At 49.6% G+C, this 21,331-nt stretch overlaps 2 protein-coding genes across 2 annotated transcripts in view; one reads left to right on the top strand and one right to left on the bottom strand.

The window, feature by feature from the left end:
• The first annotated feature begins 265 nt into the window (after positions 1-265).
• Positions 266-1,649, top strand: MIS12 (MIS12 kinetochore complex component). Its single transcript, XM_068415873.1, has one exon. It carries the CDS (start codon positions 495-497, stop codon positions 1,137-1,139), a length of 645 nt encoding a protein of 214 aa, XP_068271974.1. The 5' UTR covers positions 266-494; the 3' UTR covers positions 1,140-1,649.
• An 8,008-nt stretch (positions 1,650-9,657) lies between these two features.
• The window catches only part of CAMKK1 (calcium/calmodulin dependent protein kinase kinase 1), a 95,187-nt gene continuing 83,513 nt past the window's right edge, over positions 9,658-21,331 (bottom strand). The window contains exons 14-16 of the mRNA XM_068415450.1: positions 20,089-20,217; positions 18,933-19,036; positions 9,658-12,603 (exon numbers count right to left, since the gene is read on the bottom strand). Of these exons, the coding sequence (XP_068271551.1) occupies positions 12,531-12,603; positions 18,933-19,036; positions 20,089-20,217 (306 nt within the window). The 3' untranslated portion in view covers positions 9,658-12,530. The remainder of the gene's footprint in view (positions 12,604-18,932; positions 19,037-20,088; positions 20,218-21,331) is intronic.

The following is a 21,331-nucleotide window of genomic DNA, read 5'->3' on the forward strand; positions in this document are numbered from 1 at the left end:
CCCCGCCCCCGCCGCAACCCCCGGCGGAGCCAATCGGCGCCTGCAGCGCACGGGCAATCGCGCTGCGCTCTCATTGGCCGAGCAGCGAGAGCGGCAGCTCGCTCCCTTCGCTTTCCCCGCCCCCCGAGTCTGGAGCGCTTGATGATTGGACGGCGCGTTTATCCTCGCGGCCACTGATTGGCTGCCGGTGGGGCTGCCCTCCTGAGGGAGTTCGAACGAGGCGGGAAGCGGTGGAGGGAGCGGAGCAGCCGGAGGCCGAGCGGCGGCGGCGGGTGATCGGCGCCGGTTACCGGCCTCGGTCTGCGGCACTGGAGCGTGAGGGGCGGCCCCAGTGCCTCGGGTAACGGCGCGGGAGGCCGCGGCTGCGCTGGGCCTCCTGCGGAAGCCGGCTTCCCCTCGGACCCGGGCTCGGCCCTCCCGCCTACAGCAAGGCCCGTCTCCCCGGGGCCTGCGCTTCTCCGCTGTCCTTTCCGTACCGGCTTTCATCTGCCGCCATGTCGGTCAATCCCATGGCCTACGAAGCGCAGTTCTTTGGCTTCACCCCCCAGACGTGCATGATGCGCGTCTACATCGCGTTCCAGGACTACCTCTTTGAAACGATGCTGGTGGTTGAGAGCGTAATCCTGAAGAAGCTGGTCGCGTTTCCCGACTGTAAAATCAGCCCCTTCCAAATCCGGAAAAGCACGGAGAAATTTCTTCTCTTCATGAAGGAGCACTTTGACAAACTCTTCAGCAAAATGGAAGAAGTGCTTCTGCAGCTGGTGTTAAACATCCCGGAGAACGTGCTCCTTCCCGAGGACAAGGTCCACGAGCAGTACCCCTACAGCAAAGAGCAGTTCCAGGCGCTCCAGGATGAGGTCAGTCAGCTGCAGCAGCAGTACAAGGCTGAGGCGTCTGCTGGGCAGGCACTGCGGGCAGAACTGGAGGAACAGAAGGCTGTTCGGGCTGAGCTCGAGAAGATTTTGCAATGGTTTGATGGGCTTGAGAATATCTGTAGGGAGCACGGGACCAGCAACTTCAAAGAAAGCTTTGCATTCTTGACACAGAACTCTAAGAAACTGCAAGATGTGCTGAAAGATGTTGAGAAGAAAAGCAACAAAATAAAGAAGCATGACCAGTTCTTGGAATGGAAATGCTGAAAAGGCAACAAAAATCATTTAGACAGCTTGCTTAAAATGATAGGGGCTTATCTTTCCAGAAGCATCTCCCCAAATCCCTTACTCCTCTAATCCTGCCAGGAGCTAGACTAAAAGCTGTTTAGCACCACCCTAGGGAAGCAGGGAGAGGCAAAAACCTGTCAAATGTAACTCTGAAACTGGTTATTGGGAATAAATTTTAGGTTGGAGAATCTGGCTGTGGAGGTTTCCAGTGACCAGCTCGATCACTTTGTCCTACTTTAGCTTCTGTAGCTCTCTATATATAGTTTGGTTGGTTGGTTGGTTTTGTTGTCCAGCGTCCTTTTTCTACTAAATAGCAAAGTTCATTTTGTTCATGTTTAATCAGATTTTCCTGTACAAATGTCGTGAAGACTGACTGATCTCCTTGAGTTCTTAATTAAGCTTATTCTCTCTGTACTTAATTCAAAATATGTTACAGTGTGCGTGCATCTTTCCATTGGCCTCGGCAGGTTTTGAATCTCCTGTACAGACATATCACGAGATAGTGATACTAATTTCTACTTCACTAGCATAGATGTTTGAAAGACATTAAACTTGTGAATAATTTAGAAGTTACTTCAATAAAAAAATGTATTAAAAGCATAAAACACACTTTGCAATTCTTTCTTCCACAACTTCTAAAGACTTCATACAGAATCAGCGTGGTAAAACCAGTCTCTTTAAGCATACATTGCCTTGATGTGTGGAGACCTGCAAGACTCAGTGGCCACTCTTGAAATCCTCAAGAAGGAAATATTAATTTCTGATTAATTTCTTTCTCTAGACCTCTGTAGTGAACGTTAGTCTGCGGGGAAGCTAGAGTTCAGGGGAGGGAAAAATAGGGAATCAGGTAAAAATGCAGTTGTGTGTTTAGAAAACAACTTAGTGACTTCAAAGTTATCTAGTACTCTTGATCTTAAAGTTTGAAGAGCAGAAAAATGTCGTGGTTGATACAATGTCTGCTGTAAATAATCTTGCTGAAAAATTGTGTCTTCATTTTATACTGTTAACATCAGTTGCAGGAATCAAGCAGCCACTAGTCTGTAAATTGAATGCAGACCTGTAGATACTGTTTCATTTCATGCTAAATTGTAAAGAATAACAACTGAAAAACTGACTAAGAAACAAAACTTGAACCCAAACAGCCCGTGACCGTTTCCACAAGAGAACTACAAGCAGAGTTTGACAAAGGGGGATGAAACAATCAATTGCTGCCTGTCCTTCAGGGCACAGTTCAGCGTACCTGCTGTCCAAATCCCGTAATGGCACAATATAGTCATTGAAGTCCTCGAAATGGTTGGTATCTTGTACTACAAATAAATAAAGAGGAGGAAAAAGAGATGTGAAAGATAGTACTGATGTACCTGAACCCTTTTACTTTCTGCCTGCAATCCTGAATAAAGGCATTGCTGCACACAGAGGGGCAACGGCCCGAGCAGGAAGGTCTTTGCGTAGATTCACACGTTTCAGCACCTGCACCCCTGAGGTTTGCATCGCTGTGGGATGCTTTGGCGTGTAGGTGCTGGTGGATTAAAGGGTGACCTGACTTCGTGTGTTGAATTAGATATTTTAAGGTATTTATTTCTGAAAAGGGGCTTGGGTTTTTTTAGTGAATGAATAAATCAATATGAACACGTAAGACAGACATTTACAGCCAACAGAGGTTCTCAACAGGAGATTTATTACACTGAGCTCTTTGTTTAGGTTTCTCTTCAGCTGAGATTGAATGCTGGTGGTCTGACAACAAAACAGTTTAGTTGAAATAAATGCCATATGGAGAAGAGCAATCTGTGAAGAAAAAAAGGAACTTTGCCACGAGCCCTCTGGAGATAATAGCAGTGGAATTTAAGTAGCTGCTAAAATCCTGTAACCTAATTTCTTCTCTTCGTTTTTGTTCATCAAATCAATTTTAAGAATAAAATAACTGCAGAGGCAGCGGGATACAAAGTGCAGGCTGTTGCCAACTATAATCCTTCCCAAAGAGTAATAAAAAAATCTCAGCAGGACATCCAGCGTAGTTCAGTAACATGTGGTAGCAATATAATAAAGAACAATTGTTTTGTGAGAGAGAATAATGCTATTTTTTTTAAATGCTTACCTATGAAATGCAAATAAGCATTGAAAGTCCTTTTTTTAATGACGTTTTCGATAAAAACGGCCAATGAAGCTGAAAGGGAGTGGCACTCCTGGGAGCTCACCTTACCTAATGCCAACCTTACGGTATGAAACTGAAAATACTGTCACAGGTGACATTAGCACCAATGAAGAAAAATCCTTGAGCCCCAGCACTGAAGGGGGGGGCAGGAGCCGGCCCTGAGCTCCCTGAACCATTGTGATGCCAGCACGGCAGGGCCATGCCTCCGGCCAGGGACACTGGCAGGAGAGGGCACCAGCAGACTGCCCAAGGCTTCGCTCACAGAGAAGGCTGGTTTATTATTCCTCCTCTCCAGACCTTTTGTGTGCCCCAAGAACTTGCCACCGCTCATGAGGCGCCCGCCCCTCTCTGCTCCCCGCTGCCCCAATCCCTAATTGCTGGGAAGGTCCCAGAGCCTGTGCCAACCCCCCTTAACCTCAGACACTCACGCAGCGTTACAGTGTCCGGCGAAGGCCACGGGGTTTTCCTTCCAGCTTCACCTGCTGCTGCAGCCGCTCATTCTTCAGGGGCTGGTTCCAGCGGTACCAGAGGGACATTTCCAGCCCCAAATCGTGCTCACACGTTTGTGGGTCCCCTCGGGGTCCAGAGGCTGGTGAGCAGCTTGACGTACCCTGACTCCATCCTCACCAGCCTCTCCGGCCGTCCTGGCCCTGCTCGCCGGGGGCTGGTTCAGCACATCGGAGCAGCGGTGGCCACGGCACGTGTCCCATCAGTGACAGCGGTACGAGGCAGCCAGAGACAGGGTGGCACCAAGCTGCTGCACAAGCAGGACCTGGGACTGGCTTGTAAAGAAAGGGGAGAGCTTCTGCGTGGTTGATTTTAAAGCTTGTTTTCTCTAAATGATTGCGCGGAGCTGGAAGATTCAAAGAGCCCCAGGCTGGGAGTGAGGTACTTTATAAAACCCAATGTCAAAAATATAAGCAGCTGTTTTAAAACATTATCGAGAGCCTTTCGCAGGGGGAAAACAGCCTTGCTGTTGTGCACTTGGTCCACAAAACACCTCAGCAGCAGAGCTGAGGTCTAAGGGGAATGAAGCCACCGGTTTTCTTACCGGGATAACACGCACTCCTGGTCCAGAGACACATGGGAGCCCTGAGGCTTGTCAGGGACGGGGCCATCCCAGCAGCCGGGTACGCCATTGGGATGGGGAAAGGCATCGAGCCCCAAGGCTACCGGGACGATCAGGTTTTTCAGCAAAACTCACCCCAGGGAATAAACAGCACTCAGCAGCTGCAGGGAGGACATGCAGCTGGATTTGCGGTCCCTGCGCATGGAGGAGGGGGTCAGGTGCAGCAGGGAAGGCGCCAGCACCATGTCCCAGGGGTGGTGGTGTCCCCAAAATGCCCTGCCAATGCATGGGGGTTCAGTTCCTGATGCAAAGGGAGAAAAGATAAGTAAAATTAAGAATTTTTTTGGCAGAATTCACAGCCAACTCGAGCACGTGGGGCCAGGCGATGCAGCCCTCCTTGATGTACACACTGAACGATGGCGTAATTAGCAGCTGTTAATAAACCCGCACCTGGCAAAATGCCACCAGCCTGGGGCTGGGGTTACCATATGCCTCCTCATTAAAAGATTTAATTACAGGCAGGAAATGCTGGTGGCAGCCACACGCTTTAATTGCTTCACCTCAAGCTGGCAGCGGGTCAGCTCCCTCCCGCACCAGCAATCCCACGGTGGCTTGGGGCTGCCATCCCCATCCCCGTCCTCATCCCCGTCCTCATCCCACAGCAGGGCTGAAGGGACCAACGGGGCAGGGAGGAGATGCTCACAACACCATCCTATTATAATGATGGAAAAAAAAACCAAACACCACCCCACAAACCTGTTATGCCAAAAGATTTTCTTTCACAGGGATTTCGGCTGGCCCAGACTAAGCAAGAGCATCTCCTTGAGAAACCTCCCCTGCCCAAAAAAATAGAGATTGCCAGGCAGGGGACAGCCAGGCGCGGCGGTGATGCAGGTTATCCCGGCGGTGTGCGCGGCTGCTCTCCCTGATGTGTTTGCACATCACACACTGTAAAATTGGGTGGGGGGGTGAAAGCACCGCGTGCCTCGGTGGGATTTACGGCAACCTGCCCTGGTGCTGCCTGCCCTGCACGCCAGCCCCGGCATTAAAATAAATGGGGCACAGAAAATGGGCGTTCAGATCATGTTAGTGGTGAAACATTGATTTACCCAAGCGAAGAATCTCGGTCAGGGCTCGATGCTGGCGGCTCCTGCCTGTGTTTGCTGGACCTCCCTGGAAATTGCTTTAGAAAAGAAAATGGTAAAGGGCTTTTTCCTACTCAAGGAGAAGAAAAGACAAATCCTAGAAATGTTTGTCAACAAAGGGATCACTTTCACGTGTAAGATCTTTCTCCCCACCCCAATTAAACTGTAGGAAATACAGAGCGTGATTAAGCAGCCTTTGCCTGAGGGCAGCCTTGGAGGCGGCCGCGCAGCTTGGTGTGGAGCAACACGGACAACGATAAAGGGTGAAGTTTATAACAGGGTTACTCCCAGGTGGGGCTGTGTCTTCTGAGGGCTGATGACTCCCCCTTCACTGGGGACAGGAAAAAACACGCCCCTCGCAGAGCCCGGCACGGCTTCGGGTGCTTCCCCGGCTGTTCATCTCGCCCCCATCCATCCTACCAACGCTGCTGTTAGTTCCAAGTGGCAGTCGTGGCTCCCAGGGCCGAACTGGGAATGACAAAATGTGATTCAGAGGTTGGTTTAGCTCCACCTTGGCTCTAACTACGGACTCAGGCTTTTGCTTTAAAACCACCACCCATTTGTAGCCGGACTGTGCCCAAAGCCTGGGCAGCAGCTGCTTACCAGCACCCAAACCCGCAGCTCGTAAGGACACACGCTGGCATCTCATATCAGACTCGTGAGAAACATCTTCCCATATTTTGTTGGAAATGATCATAGGAGACCTAATTTCAGCCTGAAGGGGAAAAAAATAATAATAAAAGAAGTAACGAACTAGAGAAATAATATCGAGGCAAGATGGAGCCTTTGGAGCTCATTTCCCTGTTTGGATCCTGCCAGGCAGCAACACCCCAAAACTGGACCCCTTGGAGCTGATGGCCCCACGCCTGCAACCCCTCTGCTCGGTGCCCTTGCACCCACCAGCTGCTCTGATCATGTTTGTCCCCACCCCCCCGGCAGTTCCCCAGCCCGGCACCCCACTGCCCACCCTCTGCCCAGGCAGCTGGGGCTCTGTACGGCTGCTTCGGGGGATTTTATCACCTCTCATTCCCCTGCAAAAAGGAAACTCCCGCTGCTTTGCCTCACTTATTCCTCCTGGGCTGTTATTACTCCTACTTACACAACTCAGAATGTTATTCCCTCCTGTCACCTTAATTTCTAATAATTAGTATTTGGTATAATGCTACAGCAGAAGTCAGCTCTTAATGAGTATTATATATATATTATAAGCACTAAATTATAACTTACTGCTCAAGAAATCCATTTTGAAACGCAGCCCATTTAAAAGAAAACGAGCGGGAGTGGCTTGCAAACCATTTCCCTGGCTGGATCAAACCCCAGATCGAGTCCCCATCAAGATCCTAAAATGACCATAACCCCTGGGGGCGTTTACTGGCCTGGGACGTGTCACCGACTGTGATGCATGTGATGCATGAAGGTGGCAGCGACGTGACCCACAGAGGTGCGACCAGGATGCCGCATCCCTGGGGAACAAGCAATTATGTGACTTCAATATTTTATTTACTCCCCGAAAAAACTCCCGGTGTGGGAATGGGCAACAGCATTAATCCAGCAAAAGTGCTTGTGCATTAACGAGTCCTCAAGGTCAGTGTCCGCACACCCGAGCCTCTGCTGGTCCCTCTCCCGGGGTGGTTTTCTTTCCTTTCGTGGTGCTGGTTGCATCCTGTGTCTGTTTGGGCAGAACATTAATGACAGGTGATGAGATAACGCCTTCACCTTTTTTTTTTCTTTTTCAGTATTACAGGGAAGAGCAGAGCAGGGTGCCTCTGCATGCCTCACCCCGGAGCACCGTGGGATCAACCGGCCAGTCCTGCCCGGCTCTGGCACGGTGGCATCGGACAAGCCTGGGTTTCGCTGTGGCTTCCACAACCGTGCACAGTGAGCTCCAGCCCAGGCCAACCCCTCTTTTTCAAAGCAAATTGCACGTTTCTTTGGAAGCAAATGCAATTAAGGCAAGACAACTTCACAGGTCGGGTTACAGCAAGATGCTGTAACAGCCGGCGACGTGGTACCGAAGCACAACGGGTCCCTGAGCCTCTTTGTCCAGGGAAAAGCCCAAGAGGGAAAGGGCAGGGAGGAAAGGAGTGTCACCAAGTGTCGTTTCTGTGGACTTTTATTGTCATTTTCTCTTCAGTTCTAGAGTACAAAAGCATGCAAAAAATAGCATCTCTATTCATGGTACATATTTACAGTGTAACAGCCACATGCCATTACAGTACTGAGTGCATATACATCATGCTTGAGTTATAGCAGAGTACATACAGAGTCATATATTTAACATCAAGTATAAACAAGAGACTTAAATACAAACAGAACAGGCCTATAAATCAGAAACAGCAGCAAAATTACGGCACAGAGGATCCCAATTATATCCTCAAAAGTTGCAATTTATTTTTTCTTTAATTTACACTATTTTTTTGGAACACTGACTGATGGCTTGTGGTTCCTGACTGAGGGCCTGGGCGTCTGCTAACCGCAGCTCTGAGCATACATGGCTTTTCTTTCAGGAAGGGGAGGTGAAAGGCAGCGACTAGCTCTTGAGCTCCTTACTTTCCCTCATCCCGCAGGAATCTGCGTTCAGAATAACAGGGTCATGGGATAATCCAGGTTAATTCAGGCTGGGAGGGACCTGATCAGACCATGGTCTTCTGTAGGAGGCGCTAGGCCAGAAAAGAAATCCCTTTCACTGCTTTGCTCAGCAAACACCACTGTAAATGTGCCCTGGTAAAGTGGAGAAGTTTGGTACCCAAACTAAGTTACATACACACACAAAAACCACACTACCTGCTTTCCAGTCCGCAGTATTCCTGCTGGACACCTTCCGTGCTCACGCTCTCAGCGGGACCCCCAGCACTGCAGCACAGTCCTCCTTCCTTTGGAAACGTTTTTACATTTATTGAGATCCCCATCCCCTCCAGGCAGAGAGGAGCCTGCCCTCCCTGCCATCGCCACCCGACACACACAGGGGACATCACCTGTCCCACCTTTTATTGTGGCAGAACAGTAATAGTGAGCAGCAGCTAGGAAAATGCTGACGATGTGGGCTCTGTGCCTGGAAATCACTGATGGTGTCCAAGACCTTAAATAAGCCTTTTAACTCACACAGCCAGTCTGCCCAGAGACAACACCGGAGAGACCCCAGAGACACCACCGGAGAGACAACCACCCTTGCTGCGTTGTCCCCCCGCCGGGTTCCCTTCGGATGCAGCCGTACACGAAATCAGCTTTCCCGTGGCCGACCCCAGCGCTGCCCGACCACCGGCTGCTCCCACCTTCCCCGTTTCATTCCCCAGGAATATTTTTTCCAGGGCAGTGAATGCTCTCAAGCATTTATCAAACCGCTCTCCGTAGGAGCCCCAAACCACCCAGCCCGGGCTATCACGCCATGCTGCGCGGAGCTGGGGGCATGTTTAGCCTCAGTGGGTTTTGCACCGTTTTCCTTGCCTTGGGGGCCAAATTCTGGCAGGCTACACCCCCGGTCGGACCCACTGCCCACGGCATGGCTGGACCTGCAAACCCGCACCCGACCCGCCGTGCGCCCTGGCACAAGTTTCCAGGTGAACTTTCAACTTTGCAACTCAAAGATTTCTCTAACCCACAACCTGCAAGATGCAAGAAGTGAAGCACCATCCCGACAGATGTTGGCCCCAGACAGGACACGAACAAGATACGTAACTGATGCCGCCACGACCAGCAAAGGACAGGCCTGACTTACCCACCCTTGAAATGATGACACAGAAACCATGTCAAAGACAGGTGTGGCCCTTGATCTTTCAGAAAACCCAGCCTTTGGCTGCACAGCTTGCTTCCTGCATCTTAAGGCACTGAAAAAGTAAAAAACATCCACAGCCCAGTCACACTCACTGCTGCAGGTGATTTAGTTTCTCTCCCGAGCCCAGGCTCCTGGCGCCGGCTACACCACGGCTGCCCACGCTGCGATTTGACGGATCCACTGGGAACCACCACCCAGAGCAGAGCCCCCCTACCTGGGCACAGCGCGGGGAGGCAGCTGGATCAGCACCGGGAGGGGTTCTCTGGGCACCCATCTGCACGCTGCGATACACCATTAAAGAGCTGAACACCCCATTTACTTGCAAGCGCGACATGCATAGCGACGTCCTCCTGCCCCGAGGGTTAAGGACACTCACTGCGGCATTCCTCTGCGCCAGACAGGAGAGACTAAACCAGGGTTTTCACTTTGCACTACCTCCCAAACCAAACACCCAGAGCTATTAATTGAACAAGACAGAGAGAAATCTCCCTCCTGGAGATCAGAGAGATGCACGATTTCCCCAACAGAGAAATTTCCTTCAAGGTCTCTCAATCTGGGCCCCTTCCCAGCTGGAAAAGCCAACCAGAGCTGCCCAGAGCCAACCGCGCCAGCACGCGCCGGGGGAAAGAGGAGCCCTCCCGGGACGCAGAGCCCAGCAAACGCAGGTCAGAGCATCCCCGTATCTCTTTCACAGGATGCCGGTGCCCACGAGCGAGGCAAGCGAGGATTTGGAGGGGAAAGACACAGAGTACGTACAAAAGCATCCGAGCGTGCCTATGGCAGCTCTTCTCGCTGCTCGGAGGAGCCCCACCACGCCGAACCCCGTCCCCTCGTTCATAGAGAGAAGCGAGACAAATATTTAGCCATCCAGCTAAAGGGCATGACTTTCCTGAACGGATAAAAGGGTTGGCTTGCTGGATATGTTTATTTTTAAACAAATACTCTCTCTTTAGTCTCTTCTTGAGAGCTGCCCTAACAGGCACCTAGACAAACAAGGATTTAATTTCAGCTAAGCCCAGCTGTACATCTCTGGCTCCCTGGATGCATTGAAGGATTTCTTTCAGCAGAAAGGGCAAATTTTTCAAAGTAGATTTTGAGATAATCATAAAAAATACCCATTCCCCCACCATTCCCTTCCAAAACTGAAGCAACACTCTAGCTCCCCCCAAAGGAACATGACACAGAGCTAATTTGCAAATGGCCATTTGTTTGGTCGCATTAATTGAGGCCGAGAAGAGCCTTCCAGCAGCCTTGCCCTGCCACCTCCCAACCCCTTGGGCATTACTAGAATAACACCAACACCTTGCTGGCTTAGCCAAGTGTCTCTCCGTCCCTAAATTATTCTTACCTTATATCAAAAATACAATAAATAACCCCACATTTGCAGTCTTAGAGCTCTTTGAGCACCACCCAAGAATTGCTTAGACCTCAGAAGGGCCATGGGGATAAGGTTCACCGGTACTCCCTGTTCTCCCAGGGGTAAGGTGACTTCCCCAGACGTGTCCTTGTTGCAAGATCACCCTCTGCGCAGGCTGGGGGCTCACCCAGCTGCACTCCCCGCTGTTGGCAGCCCAGCCCCGCCATGGCCAGCCCTGGGGGCACCAGTTGGACAGAGCTCATTTTTCCACAAACTGGAGGACAGACAGTTTGCTCCTACCAGGCCCTCAGGATTACCCTAAAAAAAGACAGTAAGATGGTTATATAGGAACCAAATTTAATCGTGTTCTTTATTTAACTACTATAAAATAAGAACCCGATCCCATTGGCTTCCCAGGGGCACGTTCAGACCCCATAAAGCTCAAGGGAAAATATTGATATATATTTTGACGGATTGATGTCACTGGTTTTTTACTCTCTGAGTGCAAGAGTGAAATTCCTGACTATACACACAGTCCGTATAGTCAACAGCCACTGAAACAGCTGCTTTTGCCCTTGTAAGTGCGATCTCTCGCTGTCGTCCAACCGTAGAGATGAAGCTTCTAATCCCCAGTTTAGAAGCAATCTATGGATAAAATAGCAGCATCAGCACGTGCATAAAAATTACAGTCTTAAAATAAAATTAAAAATTAAAGCCTTAAAAAAACCAAGAGATCAAGTTTTGATCTCATTTGTGTTCTGTAGCTTTCCTTAGTCTAAAAACCCTTCACCAATGTTTTCCATCCTAGGGAACTCTCCCAGTTTGGGTCATTTGTCGGGAAATTAAAGTTTAAAAGCATCAGGTACATAATTTTAAAGAAGCTAAGAGATGAGTGAGGGAAAGGAAATCACCTTTAAATAAACCCAAAACCTGCCACTTCTTCTCAGCTTTGAGAACAACGTCCATGTGCACAGGCCCAGGTGCGGCTGCTGGAGTGCACTCCCGGCTCTTTGGGAAGAGCACGTGTCCTCGGTGCACTGAGCCTTGCCGTGTAACAGCATATCCCCACGCTCCAGACCTCCACCATGTTCAAAGACTCTTGCACATTACAGGGAATATCGTATAGGTCGTCTGTTTTACAACACAGCCCTGGCCAAAGCCATCAACACGGGCAGGATTTACACTGTGCAAAACTGAGGGATGAGAAGGAGAAAAAAAAAAAAAGAGAAGGAAAGGCATGGAAAGTGACAGCGTTCACTCCAAAAGGAAGATCTCATCCTCATTTAGCTGAATCAATAGAAATTTTGCTGTCAACTCCAACAGAAGCAGGACTGTGTCCTGGTATACAGAAGTGCTTTACCCATGCATTAAATAAAACAGTTGCCCTCTGACATAAAACCTGGCTCCGATGTAATTTTTTTTTTTTCCTGATGCTTGAAATAGAGAATGCAAAAAAGCAAGGAAAAAGTCTCCGGGGCGAACAACCCACGAGACAACCCATTGGTTTGCTGCGTTACAAATAAAACCACGTTCATCGGCCAAGACACCCAACTACAAAGCCCACACGTGAAGCACAAGTGGAGAGCAAGGCACGCAGGGAGGAGCGCCCGGACCCCTCGCACGAGGAACGCAGCCGCCCGCGAGGCCGAGCCAGCCCTCTGCCAGCCGCGCTGCCCCAGGACTCGCTCTTCTCCTTGTTGCTGCTCTGTTCCTCCTTTCTGTTTTCTGCGTTGGTCCGTGGGGATTTTTTTATTATTATTTTTTTGCTTTGCAGGCCCCAGACTCGGCGATGAGGGCAGATGTGTGCTAGACAACACCATGATGGGTACGACAGCAGCAGCATGTGAGCAACCAGCCTGCGACAGCCAGGAGGCTTCAGGAGGTGGCTTCGTCTTCACACACGTCGGGCAGCTCCGAGTCCCTGCGTCCTTCTCTGCTCCCTTGTTTTCTACATGAACGGCAAGGAAATAAAGAGATTGCAGGCACATAGGAACGCGAGAAATAAAGCAGGTGGTGGTCTTTCCAACAGGCAACCCAGGTCAACAACATCAATATTAAGAGGGAATAGGAAGGAACCAGCCTGCTGTGCTGGTACCACGTAAACAGCTCAGCAACGTCCCAGCTCAATGCGCTGCAGCGCTGGGCAACTTGTGCCTACACACCTGCTCAGTCCGTGCGCCCCGAGGACTGAGCTTGGCGCTTCCCCGAGTGCCCTTCTCCTGGCTGCAGCATCACGGGGAGGAATCTGGTTCTTAGACAAAGTCTTGCAGATCAGCAGCAATGTTTCAAAATTATCTAGTTTGTACTTGGGGAGTTCTGGTTTGCTTTGCTATAATTTTTTTGTTTTAAAGATCAGTGATGGCTTGATCCCATAACTATTTCTCCAAAGCTTCACTGTAAAAGGCAATAAAAACCAAACGCTTCTACCAGAAGCCAGTTTTCCCTACACAAGAGCTGTTTAATTTCAGTTTCTGTGAGTTTGGTCTCTAAAACAGCTCAGCACCCGAGAGCAGCAGTCCTTAAAATACAGCCAAGGTAACGTACTTGCATTGCACATATGCCACGATAGCTTCAAGCCGGTTCTCCCTGCTCCTAATTTTCAATGTCTTCCTACGTAGAAGGCTTGAGCTTTGCTGTGGTGGGATGGGACAGAGATGGACACCTTACCTCTGCCAGTGGGGCGGCAGGCTCAGCGCTGCTTAGGGCATCACTCTGAAGCATGAGCAGAGACTCTGAGGGCGATGGAGCATTTTGCTGGCTCAGGCTGGGCGTCTTTTACAGGCTCCGAGCAGAACCAGCCAGTTTGGTAAAGCCGTGGCCGAGCCCCAGCCACACTGGTAGCCACAGGCACAGCAGCACTGCACTCCGGGGCATCCCTGAGGAGTAACATCTCCACCCAGCCCAGCCATCCACACGACAGCCCGTGCCCGCAGCTGCTGCCGCGTCCTGCCCAGCCTGCTCCGTGCCCGGGGGGTGCCCAATGCCCCCCCGCTGCCCCGAGCACCTCCTGCCTCTCCCAACACCTCGCAGCAGGGCGGGAGGGGTGCCACGCAAACCAGGCTGACACAACACCCCTGTGGTGGTGAATATCAGCTAAATTTGGGTTGCACATAGGGCAGCAGAAATCAAGGCATCAGCGCTCCAAACTCTGCATGGGAGCTGGGACTCATGCTGTGAGGCTGAACATCAATCTCCATTAAATAACTCTTTTTAAGAAATAAGACTGTATTTCTGCTATGTTTTTTAAACCCCAGGCAAGTGCAGCCTGTCCTGTGCAATGACCCAAGAGACCACATCGCTGTTAACCGCGGCAGCTGCGGGAAGATCACCACTCCTGAGCGCTTACACTGTGTTTCGTGCCCAGCACGGAACAAGCCTCACAGCGCTTCCCTCTGAAACACCAGCAGCGCTAGCACCTCCTCTGCCTGCCTTCTCCTAACTGTTTTTGGAGGATCTCTGCAAACCCCTCCTCACTCAGAGCAGGTGGCATCCTGGCTTGGCTCATCCATGCACCTCGGAGCGGTAAACCAGGCCAGCCAGAGCCCCCAGAGCCATGGAGCTGCTCCCAAAGGTATTCGGAGGCGGGTGGTGATGTCCCAGCCTCTCACCCCAGAGCAGAGGCTGTGTCCTGCCTAAGCACCAGATCCTGGGACTTCACTCCGAGATGTTTGTAAGCCGTTTGTCATGGTTTGCATTGAATGTTATTTTGTTATTTAACAGAATTAATTGGACCGCTTCCTAGAAGGGTCTGTGCAACTGGTCAGACAAATGACTGTGTTTTAATGAAGTCCTGGCTGAGGTGGGGTGGTTGGTCACACAGAGCAATTTCCGTCAGCCCAGAGTCCTCCCAGTGCGGTATCAGAGGCAGAAGCGGAGCAGCCAGAGCGGAGAAGGCTCCAGCTCTGTTTCTTTTGCATAACCACTAAATACTAAACCTGAGCCCCAATTACAAAGTTCAGCCTCAGCCCTTCCCAGATTCTGTGGTTCTTCCTCTGCGAACGTGGGGCTGAGCAGCAGTTCCTGCTAAAACCCAACTGGCTTTTTCACTCCTCCCTCCCCAAAGAAGGCTGAAATGCCAAAGAACCACAAATAATAATAATTAAAAAAGCATACATAAACATTAGTGTCACACATACAGAATTACTGCAGTAAAATTGCTCCTACAGGACGGAAGGATGGAGCCAAATGCTCTCACTACCACACAAATCACACAGGCTGAGGAGAGGACACACGTTTCTACAGCACCCAGGGGAAAGACAAACACTGAATTACCTTAAAGACGGATGCAAATATACAGATGTGTTTAAGAGCAGCCTGTCCCTGAGAGCAAAACAATGAAACAAAGGAAGAAAGTGATCATGAAGATGATGGCAGCAGGCAAAGGAGCTTGTATTTCTGTGCCTAACAAGCCTGGTGAGCAGAGTGAGATGGAGGATGGAGCACGAGTCACGTTTACCTGCAGCTCAAAGGACAGATGAGGACGGGCACTGGTAGCACTGGTACAAACCCACTCCAGCCCCTACCGCTGCTGAAAGCTCCAGATTGATGTCCAGCTGCGCTTTCCTGGGCCACGTAATTTGGCACCTTTCGGGGTTTTGTGTCCTCCCATGGTCATGGCATCACCACCACGTGCAACGGGGTTTGCAGCGGCTGAGCTCAGCGCGGGCAGAGCCACACGAGCACGGGGCCCCTCACCGGAGGGTCCTGCTGATGGTGGGTCTCTGCCAGGGGAAAATCCTGTGCCGCAGTCGGTGCCTCGGTCCTTAGGTGGACTACGAGGATACCTGCCTGCACCATGGGGCTTGGCTCTTCCCACGAGACACGCAGTTCTCTCTTTGCAGTGAAAATTGATGTGGCTTTTGGTTGGGTTTGACTCTTCTGACAGCATTTACGTGGTACCTATCCGAAATCTTCCTGGGACTGGAGAGAGACAGATCCCGAGCACTAGCAGAGACCAAGGGAGCATCTTTAATGGAAACATCTGGCAAATTTAAATCCAGCTGTTCCCTTGTCAAAGATGATGCTGTAAACCTGGCTGCCCTAGGGGAATCTCCGCAGCCTATTTTTGAGCAGCCCTATGGCACCGAGCTCTGGGACTTTCTCAGCACAAAGCCCCCACGAGGCAGGTACCTCTGGGCTGCTTTGGAAGAAGCTGTTTCTGCCTGGAGACCTGGGTCAGCCACTTTTTTACCTCCCTCTCCCCCTGGCTTCCTCATGCCTAGCCCACATGGACAGTATGGCCCCAAGAGCAGCGATGGCTCTTTTGCTCTCTTTTTGGGAATGCTGGGAACAGGGCAGGCTTTCGCCATGCAGACTGATCCCCCGTACAGGAGCTGACAACCACATTTCATCAACAGTAATAGCAGCCATAATGGGAGAGTAAATTGGGTCTGTCAGAACACAGCAATTAATTTGATAGGTAGTAGCTGCAATAAATGAGAGCAATAAAATGTGGTGAAGCCAGTGCTGACTCAATTAGGAGAAATCTGAAGGAGGCAGAAGAAATGTAGCAAACACTGCTAACAGAAACCCAGAACGTAGCTGTGAACGCCAAACAGCTGGGTTCAAAAAATACTCTGCAACTGGAAAAATGAGAAATTATCAGTTGCTTCAGCAGCCACCATTAATGACAGGCTTGAAAACCTGGCCCTGGCCTGCAGGATCTGCAAGGCTCAACAAATCGCTGCGTCTTCTGGGACACCCTGCACCAAAGGCAGGATCCGGTGCCACGCGGACACCCGGCCCCGGCTACCGTGCGGCTCGCAGGGCACAGGGACAGAAATAACACTGTAATCAAGAGAGAACTCACTGAACAATGAACATTCCTATTTAGACTCTGTTCACTTAAGATCAATGTCATTAGATTCAACAAATCTATTTAAATCTGAAGTAATTTTCATTAGATTCAACCAGTATATCATTTTTTAAAGTTTGAAATAATAATCCACACTCCTTAAAAAAAGCATCCCTGCTGTAGTGTTTAATATACAGCACTATTTGTTGAAGAGATTTAGCCAATGTCTTTCTTCTAAACAGAAGGGTTTCGAGATGGGTTCTCAAAGCTCCGGTTGTACATGAATTAATTTAGAATAAAGTCAATTGTTACTGCCAAAAATGGGCACTGATGGCATGAGACAGAGAAATTAAGTGCAGGGGTTAATGCAGTGGAGAACTGGCACATTCAAAAACCATTCACATTCTTTTTGGACATTTCTCAGCACTTACACTGCTGGGCAGAAGCCAGCCCAGCACGGCTGCAGCTCCATCCCTGACCTGTTTTTGTAAACCAAGGGCACTGGACACAGCAGCACAACAGTGGAAATTATACATGGTTTTCAAAAACCTTTTAGCAGAGTCCTGTCCAAGGAGCCCGAATGCAAACATGGGGCTGAAATGAGTAGAGACAGGGCAAGATGCTGGTTTTGTGTAAGCTGAGAAGAATTTGACTAGCAGCTTTGGAAAGGAGACAAAAGTAAAAGTGGAGGCTTACAGCTCATCTTGAAGGCCTAAAAAGATTTAAAAAGGGATTAGACACTGATAGTGTGGCTAATCAGAAACTTCACAGCTACACTAGATCAAATGAACTTTACTTGTTCTGAGCAGATAATAAAGCACCCGGCTCCAGGCGGGAACCAGCCACAGCATCACAGCTCAAGACATTTTCCCACCAGCTGGTTAGTTCGTGGCATGGGCTTTCAAGTATCTCAAATGAAGGTGGAAGGGAACAGGTGCCTTTTGGAAACAGGCTCAGGGTACTAGAAGAAGAGACCGCCTTGAAATATCACTTCAGGCAGGGTTTGAAAAGAAGAAATCCTGCCTTGCTCTGCATTAGCTGTCCTGGGCAGTGTGAAGCAGACAATACATTTTTTCTTCAAATTTCGTAAAAGTTTCCCCATCTCAGAGCAATGCAATGCAGTGACCAGGAATGATAGTGAAGATATGGGCAGGAACGCATGTCAAATTAGCAATAACTAATGTGGAAGGCAATAAGCCAGGGGAAACAAATGAGGACAAAGCTCTTGTGCTAAGCTGGCAAAGGAGCCATGACTGCCACGCTCGTCAGATACGTCCCCACAGCAGCACTCGTGTGGGGGGTGTTTAAGTGTTAAACTGGTGTCTAATATTAACTGGTCCTGGACTCAAAGGCAAAGCCTTTGCTGAAGTCTCCAATACACAGTTGGGCCCTAAAGCATTATCATCCTTAATTGAGCTGAGCCCTTAAATCCCCACACACCCGTGAGAGTCAGTCAGTCCTCTATTTGCATTGTCAAAGGTGCAGCGAGACTCTTAGCACACTCTGTTGGGAGTCTGCTAGGCATGGCACAGGGATTTTGGGTGGAAAAGGATCATTTTGGGACAACACAGCTTTGATGTGAACCACAGCCTTACAGATCCCTGTGGGGTGAGAATATGAAAATAATTGTCCCAGGTCAGGCTAACGATCTAGCTGTTACTTACTGGACTAACGGCCCAGAATCCTGGCTCTGAAAGGGATCAGTAACCAAAATGAGGGAGAAAGAGTAAGAACCAAGTAAAGGATAGAGGAATCCTCCCCATACATCCAGACCATTGTGTTTAAAAATTGTTGATGAATCTAATAGTCATTAATCTGTCTATTCCCTTTTTAATTCCAATATAGCCATTTAAATCCAGCCTCCAAAATATCCCATTGCAATGTGTTCCACTATTTCATAACTGGCAGTATGAAAAAATACTGTATGTTTTCTCAAATGAAAAAGCAATGTCAAAGTGTTCTCCGCTGTCTGCCCATGTGTCTCCGTAGTGTCTCTGCCCAGACTCAGGCCTCAGACCACAGACAAACCACGTCACCTCATTTTGAGCTTATAAAACATGAAAACTGCTCATCTAGCACCTTTTCTGTTGTCCGTGAAAAGGAGAGAAGAATGAAACCCTCCAATACATATCTAGACTAGATTCTAATTACACTGATTTTAGTTCACCAATCTCTAATGGATCTTTGATCACAGCATATCATAAACTAATAGGCTAAAAACCAGACCCAAGTTTAACACCTTACATGTGTTTAGGCCAAACCTATCCTACAGAGAGAACTGCATCTATAAAAAGTGTTTTTAGGCTGCTTTAATACATTGTATTTTAATCCTAGAGGATCTGAGGTAGATTTTATCTTCAGTGTTTGATTTAGAAGGGAGCTTTGTCCTTAAATGCTACAGAAAATATTTGCAAACTGCTTCCTTCATCCTCCCCACAGACCTTTGCTCGTGCAGCAGAGCAGGCGAGGCTGTACATACGTACATCAGTAAGTTCCCTGGAGCAGACATGGACCTCTCCTCCCGCCTCGACTGAGCGTCGAATGGATTTCCGAAGGAGCGTTTTCTTAGCATAGCCTTCACTAGGATCTTTGAGGAAGAAAAACAGACCAGTGAGAACAGCAGGACCGGCTGACTCCTTGGAGCTAGCTCAAAGGAGTCTAATAACAGCTTCTTTAAAAATTCAACAGACATTTAACAGCATTACGGCTGGAGCACAAACTAAAGGAACCCACAGAACAGCTATTTGACTTCCAGGCAGTGACAACGCCACTCCCTCGGGCAGTGAGCTCAGACCCCGGGATGCACACCATTGCTGGCAAAAGGTGAAGCAGATGCTGTTGACCACTGCCTGCTGCTTGTGGTGGTCCAAGCCCATGAGAAGGAGGCACCAAAGGCTCTCCTGGGACATCCTGCCAGGCAGGCACTACTGCCTGCAGAGTGCTGGGTTCAAAGGCAAAGGTCCTGCTATCAAAGGAAAGAATGGTTTTCACTCCCTCAGCTGGCTGTTGGGGCAAGTGTCTAAACATCACACCACAAGAGCTGTGAAAACGGGTCCTCGTTGTGCTCAGCACCTCTCTCCCCATGGGCAACCCCCCAAAGGCACCTGCATTGTAGTAATTGCCCATAGCAGACCTCCAGCTGGCTACACACAAACTGCCGAGAGAGCCCTCAACACCCACGTGTGGTCCCCCAAGTCTGGCAGGCAAATGCCAGCTATATACTCTGTGGCAGATGTCTTCTCCCTGCTTCTCTGGCCAGGCCACCTCCAGGTTTGGAGCCTTCATTTTGAGGGTCAAAATGAGGTGTCTTGCAACCTCTAGATTAATGAAATAAAACACACTTGGGATGATTCTGGTGTTCTGGGATGTCTGATGCCAGACACTTTGAGGGTGTGACCTACAGCTCTTATGAGAGCAGCCAGACAGATACAAACAGGACTGCTCACATGGTCAGGCCCTCCAGAGTCAGGCTGCTGCAGTACTCAGAGACCCAAAAAGTTCATACTGGGTTGAAAGGCCAAGCTCTTCATGCCAGGAGCACACATGTACTCTCTCCAAACCTCCTTCACCAGCTGAAAGCCTCAGCAAAGTACCACGCTCTTGACCCATGCAGAGGATGCGGTTGTGGTTTATACATACCACAGCTGGCAAACTCGGAATCGTCTTCACCGAGTTCTTCACCTCCTCCTCTGTCACCTCCACCACAGTACAGTGCTCTTCCTCCAGCGGCAGGGGCTCCTCGCCACCCTTGGTTAGCCACGGATGCACCTGCACGGGGAGGAACACAGAGACAGCTGTAGCTCTCACTTCTACAGCAGAGCGCTGTGATGTTGGTGATGAGAGAAACGGGGGCACAGGACTGATTACAGGGATAAGCTGTCGGTCCTGCTCCATTTTCCACTTCCAGTGATGCATCTCAACCAGCTCCCTCGGAAATCGCTGCAATCTGGTGCCTGGACAGATGGCATCCCCTAACGCCCAGTGCTGTCGCACCCACTGCCACCGACCGGCATCTTGGAGGAACCCTCTGAATCAAGTTTGAAACGCTTTGAAAGTCTGAGTTATCCAGAGCCTTTTCATCTTTTTCTCTATGCACACATTTCATGTAGGGTTATGCGTGCTCGTTACCTGGGAGAATCAAGATTATTTATGCATCTGAACAAACAAGGGTTTAGATGCTTAAAATGGAGTACTTGGATCTGAATATTGATGCAAGAGCTGCCAAGTGAAATCACTTAATACAGCTCCAAAGCACTTCCCACCATCTCTGGCTGTGGCCTCCTCGGTATGGAGGGAAGCGACATCACATTTCTTCTCAAAGTTCAACCTTCCTACTGTCAACTTTGGTGGCATATGTTCTGGTGTTGGCCTGAGACAAACAGAGAAGAGTTGTGTGCCCCACAGAGGATGCTGATGGATCTCTGGAAATCTTGAGAGGCTCCGGCAGGTCTGAGGCCTCAGTGAGGGGTGACAAGAGGACAGAAAGCCCAAGCAAAACCAGAATGAAGCCAAACTGTGTGAAGCATTGTGCTCTACCAGTCCTAGTTGTTCTCTGTGTTCATAAGCATCCCCCAAGTAAAGCTGAGAGAAACAAATGTGCTGCCTTGAGGCCATTGACCACACGAGCACCAGAGAAGGAACACACTTTCAGCCCCTGTAACACAGGTCCAACACTGACAGCACAGGCTCTGCAGCTAGCAGTCCCCATGACAATGTTGATTCTCCCAGGGATTTGCTGAGGATCAGCCAGCTTTTGAGTAATTTTAATTTAAATAAGTAAACAAGAAAGCTTTTGTCAATATTCCCCAAGCAAGCAGCAGCAACAGAGCTGTCACACGCTGCAAAATGAGCACTCTCCCTTTCCGAGGCGGCGTGCCAGAGC

The sequence above is a fragment of the Nyctibius grandis genome, chromosome 18, assembly GCF_013368605.1.
Source record: "Nyctibius grandis isolate bNycGra1 chromosome 18, bNycGra1.pri, whole genome shotgun sequence".
Classification (NCBI taxonomy): Eukaryota; Metazoa; Chordata; class Aves; order Nyctibiiformes; family Nyctibiidae; genus Nyctibius; species Nyctibius grandis.